The following is a 6,000-nucleotide window of genomic DNA, read 5'->3' on the forward strand; positions in this document are numbered from 1 at the left end:
AGACTCATTTTGGTATAATTTTGTAATATCTGGATTAACATAATGTAGTTGATTTGTTGGGAGCAATTATATAGTGAGGATGATTCTTAGTATGTAATGACATTACTTCAACTGACATGCACATGTCAGTTGAACTACCCACCCTGTACTAACCCTAACCCCAACCCTTGAGACCTCTTCACCCCCACTTCCCCCCTGTACAAGTTCTCTCCTGTTAATAATAATAATAAAAATCAATAAATAAATAAATTGGCTTCTGGCATTACGACTGCCAATGGCCCCTGGTGTGAGCATTGATTACTTTGTCTTATGATGACTGTTGGATAGATGATTCACTTACTTAAACAAATGTATTTGTTGTAAGTCGCTTTGGATAAAGATGTCTGCTAAATGCCATGAATGTAAATGTAAGGTTTTATATTCTGTCTGGAATAGTTGATCCACAGACACTTGTAGTTGTAATTCAAGACAACAGCCTTCTATACACCTACTGCACTTACTGCCAGTAATACTGGATGCCCTTCAAAATGTTAATGGTTCAATATTTACATGGACTGTAGTTTATTTAGTGAATGAAAGTAGTCTGTTACTACTGTGGCTTACTGTTTTGGAAATGTCTTGTTCATGATTGAATACATGAACTGAATATTGCACATTCTATACAAAGTAAATATAATTCTAATAAAACAGGCGTTGTTATAACAACGTTATAAAATCTAAAAAGTCGTACAAGTCTGCACCATGAAATTGTATTTCTAATTTGTGGACAACTTTACAAGAAACAGAAATGTGTTTTAAACATGCATGTATGTTTAATGTACAACTAAATTCATACTAAAACATTGGAATGAGGTAAAGATCATTGGTTGATGATTAATCTTGGTCACACACCCCTACTCCTCACGGAATGGTTCAGTCCTGCCAGCGACTTTCTAGCGGGACAGAATGAAAAAAAGTTGAGACAAAAGTTAGTGCTGAATGAATGAGAGGAGAGAGAAGAGAGGGAGAGAGACAGAGAGAGAGAGAGAGAGAGAAAGAAAGAGAGGGAGGAAAGAGGGGGTATTAACTGGATGCCAGATAGACTGCTGGCGAAAACGAATGGGAAGGAATTAGTCAGACAATTGTATTAGTCCCTACAAACATTACAAATTATATTCATCTCTAATTACTGGAGAACTTTATCTGAAGCCGACGTCCACATGAACTGAGAGAGATGCGGGTCCTCTGTGTGATCATCGTACTGCTGTGTGCAGCCTCCGCGGAGTGCCAGCAACGAGGTGAGCTGGAAGTAATGCTTTTCCTATTGACGGTGCATTTTTACTGAATGTTCATTCAACACGAGGTCTCACCGCGTCTGATTTTGTAATCATTGAATAGTGCATGGGGAAAACTAACTTAGCCTGACGTGATGGTGTAGAGAAGAAAGGTCGACAATGAATATTGACATTTGTTTTATCGAAAGAAAAATGATTAGGCCAAGATTTGTATATTCATTGCATTCAACTTCTATCCAGAAAAGGCAAAATCTCTCTAATGCATTATTCAAGTAAAATAATAAAACAACTATTTGGGGGCAAAAGAATAGCATTTTGTTGCACAATTAGTGATGTCAAAGTTTAGGTCTATTAAAAATGGCTTTTTATGAATCACAAAGTTTACTTTTTTAAAAAATGCATCATCTTCCGTAGACTTATTTAACCGGTCAAATGTTGTAGGCCTATGTGATAAATAGTTAAATCGTTATTAGTTTTCTCACCTAAGCACTGTTCATTCCTAACGGTCTTTGCTTAAGAGGTTCTCTTGAGAGGAATTCCAGGCCATTGTCATACAAATGAATGACAAAGGCTGACGCCTCTCTCTCTGCAAACCACAGTCATGCTAACATGTTAGAGGATCGCCCCCGAGGCCCAAGTCTAAAGGTCTAATTGCAATGACAATCGTGGTATCAGTAGAAATATTCACAAGTGTAGATTTTATGGTTATAACACAATCAGTTATTGCATTATCTCCTGATTTTTTTGCCTTTGGTGGTGTTTTTTTTAAAATGTATTTAGCATAGAACATTTTAAATCTAAAACGTTCAACTTGTTTGTGAGACTGATGTAGTTTAATATGGAAGATACTGGATCCCATTTGATTTAACAAAGTTATGAAACAGAATGGAAACAGTTATGAAACTCAAAACATAATTGTCTTCCCAACGAGGACATTCTTGTTCACAGACATTTACACAAACCAACCGCCACACAACATGTCTTGTTGATTAAGACATTAGTCTTGCTTGATTTCAACACCTTTAGAGAAGCTCTTAATTGCCACACAGTACACATCTCTGATCCCCCTCGGGACCCTGGGAAGATCTGTATGTTGTATTTAGCACATACTGACTCAAAGACAAGGTGTCACTCCCATCTGGTCCCACCTGGATGAGTGAGACACCATCTAAGGCCAACTAATTAAAGGTGATATTAACACTTCAGCTACATTATTCAAAGGGTCCCAAATGGAAGCCTTCCTAACCAGCATTATCTACCCAACATTAGCATACCAATGGGACCTCTCATCTACATTTACATTCTACATATCACTAGGCAGATGGTATTATCCAATCAAACCAGAGTTCATTCATTCAACACTTGAATGAATGAATGAATGAATGAATGAATGAATGAGTGAATGAGTGAATGAATGAGAGAGTGAGTGAGTGAGTGAGTGAGTGAGTGAGTGAGTGAGTGAGTGAGTGAATGAATGAATGAATGAATGAATGAGAGATTTTGACAGCATAAAGCCCAAAATGTTATTGTATGTATTCAAGTCATGGGCGTCCATACGTCTGTATGTTTTCCCGCTTTGTGGTAGCAGACCCCCATCCCCCCCCCACAGGTCTCCTGCACGGGCCCCCGCCCTGCTTAGTCCCTTTGACGTCAGTGAGGATTAGTGTTGTTTTCACAAGACACACTGTCATGTAACGGTTTCCCAAAGCCTCGATACAATCGCAATGGCTCCACTGGCTACATATGAACCCAAGTCATGACTCAGAGTTTCGATTAGCTGTAAGTAAAACACTGACTTTGAAATCAAATCTCATTGATGTGCATCCTGAGTATTTCTACCCTGCATCTTCTAAAGTGCTCATGTCAGCCACTGTTTGACCAGGAACTAAGTCTGCCTTAGTGTAATAACTAGTCTGCCTTAGTGTAATAACTAAGTCTGCCTTAGTGTAATAACTAGTCTGCCTTAGTGTAATAACTAGTCTGCCTTAGTGTAATAACTAGTCTGCCTTAGTGTAATAACTAAGTCTGCCTTAGTGTAATAACTAGTCTGCCTTAGTGTAATAACTAGTCTGCCTTAGTGTAATAACTAGTCTGCCTTAGTGTAATAACTAGTCTGCCTGTCTCAGTTGAAGGCATTTTGTCTCATTCCTCCTTATGCTATTTACATTCATGGCGTTTAGCAGACGCCTTTATCCAAAGCGATTTACAACAAATGCATTTGTCTAAGTACGTGAATCATCTACCCATCAGTCATCATAAGACAAAGTAATGTATGCTAGGACCAGGGGCTATTGGCAGTCACAATGCTAGAAGAAGAATAATTCCCCTATCTCCTCCTAACTCCTTCTTTGACATGCCCAGGTGTGGAGCTGTAGTTGCAGTAGTAGCGTCTGGAGTTGAGGAGGGCGTGGTGATTGGCTGGTGCTCTGCAGTAATGACAGAGCTCTCTCTTTACGAGCGCCTCAGACTAGTCCGCCACATGAGTGAGTTGGGATCTACAGTACAACACCAGTGGCTGCAGAAGAGTCTCGTATTACAGAGCAGGCGGGGTGGGCACCCCCATATCTCTCTACCTGTATGGTCCCACCTCCTACAATCCCTCGGCGTTTCAGAGATTCGTAATCAGACTCACACACTGTGGCTGCACTCCGCATATCTAATCTGTGATCTCCATTGTTGACACGAGTCAGCCCCCCCCCCCACCCCCACCCCAACCCACCCCCCGTCTGATTGTATCAGCTCCTTTGAGCTGCTATCAGACCACCCTGCTATCTGATTACCTTGAAAAGGTTGAACCCACATTTTATCGGATTTGCCCTGAGAAGGACAATTAAGAAGCTACAGTTCAGCAGCGGTTGGTAGCGCTGCAAACAAAGATAAGAGGCTCTAAATGACAATCTCCTCACCTTCTCTCTCTGCTCTGAGTAGCTGGAGAGACAGTCTACTGTCAGGCTTTATTGATAATACCTCATAAAATTGCCTTTCACTGTCTCCTCAACTGGATTGACTTCTAGAAGGGTTTTAGGAACGTACCGTAAGGACGTGTGTGTGTGTGTGTGTGTGTGTGTGTGTGTGTGTGTGTGTGTGTGTGTGTGTGTGTGTGTGTACTGTAAGGACATGTGACCTGAAGGTCACAAACAGATTATTTATTAGTGTGGAAACAGCCACGGGGGGTGAGTTCCGACATTTCCAGACCGCTCCTCAGGAATCACGCTGCAGGTCTACCTGAGGTTGATTATTAAAGGGAAAGTTAAACTCATAAACTTTAAACAAAGTCACAAGTGTTTTTGGCAGTGCAAGGCAAGCATTTAACTGCCAATGAGTGTTGCAAGTGTGTGTGTGTGTGTGTGTGTGTGTGTAGGGGGAGGTTTGGTGGTGTGAGCAACGACACTTGAGCCAGACTTTCTCTCTCTCTCTCTCTCTCTCTCTCTCTCTCTCTCAAGATAAAGAACACACTGTTACTGATGTTTTACACATTGATTGGTCAAGCTACTTCTACTGTTCAATTCACTATCTCTCTCAGCCCTGTTGACTCAGTGTTCTTTGCCTAATCAGAGCCCTGAGTGGTGCTGTTACCTGAGCTGCTCCACCAGCGTGTCTACCTTATTGACCCAGAGATGCTATCAGTGATTGAGCCGTCCAAACACTGCCTTTGTGTTCACTGACAGTTGCATTCCAAAGATGACCTCTGTTGCAGAACCAGGGCTCCAGTAATCCTGGGTACCCCTGATGAGGTGACCTCTGACCTCTCCTAGCTGCTATGGTCCACACCTGACAATCAATGGACGCTGTCCAAACATTGTCCAGGCAGGGGTGGAGGGCTGTCTGTCTGACTGGCTGGCTCTGGCTGTGGTTGGATGACTGGTCTTTGATGGCTGGCTTCTCTTACATAGAGAAGGTTGACCTGACCTCTGTGTTCTGTGGACTGGAAAGGAAAAGGGAAAGAGAGAGAGAGAGAGAGAGGGAGTGACGGGGGGGGGGGGGGCAATCACCATATCCCTGCTGAGATGTTGAACAGTTCATTAACTTGTTCTGTAATGTTTTTAGAACTTGTTGAAATGCTTTTACAACTATTAGTTGTCATTTTCTTCCGTGACCACCAAACTCCTACTATTTTCTTTGTTTGGAAATCAAGTGAATACAGGTGAAAGCAGGTCAACTATACGGTTTGTCTCAAGGGAATTCCATTAGAGGGAACTGTTTTTATTGGCTGGTGCAGCCAACCAGGTGCAGAGCAGTGTGAATGCTAGTGGCTCTCTTGTCACCTGAGTCAACACACTGACTAGGGGGGGGTGGGGAGGTAGGGGTGTGGGGGGGGGGACTCTAATTAGGGGTGTGGGGGGACGGGACTCTAATTAGGTTAGAATAAATCAGCTCTAGAGTTTAATACGATGATTAAATACATGTAGGCCTTCAAGTCTTCAAATCCTAAAGTCCAAGCCATGAATCAGATCCAGTCCTTGCTAATGAATGGATGTCTAGACTGTGGTGTCATCCATAGCTGTGGTGATTTCAGCTGGTTTAACTCGATGGCCTGGGGGGGCTCTTCCACCCCTGGGGGGCTCCTCCATGCTTTAGTCATCATCTGCTCTGACTGCATCTAGAGACATAAGCAGCTCCATGAACGCTTCCAGGTGGTGGAACATGACATCAAAGCGGCGTTGGTGTTGATATTATTCTATATTATTCTCATTCTTTAGTGCTTGTTCAATAGTAATTCCCTTGG

General features: G+C 42.3%; 1 protein-coding gene across 1 annotated transcript in view; it reads left to right on the forward strand.

Annotated features, from left to right (window-relative positions):
* Positions 1 to 1,213: 1,213 nt before the first annotated feature.
* The window catches only part of lama1 (laminin, alpha 1), a gene marked incomplete at its 5' end in the record, with an annotated part of 57,660 nt that continues 52,873 nt past the window's right edge, over positions 1,214 to 6,000 (forward strand). The window contains one exon of the mRNA XM_083682078.1: positions 1,214 to 1,277. Within this exon, the coding sequence (XP_083538204.1) occupies positions 1,214 to 1,277 (64 nt within the window). The remainder of the gene's footprint in view (positions 1,278 to 6,000) is intronic.

This window comes from Argentina silus, assembly GCF_951799395.1.
Source record: "Argentina silus genome assembly, chromosome: 1".
Taxonomy (NCBI): Eukaryota; Metazoa; Chordata; class Actinopteri; order Argentiniformes; family Argentinidae; genus Argentina; species Argentina silus.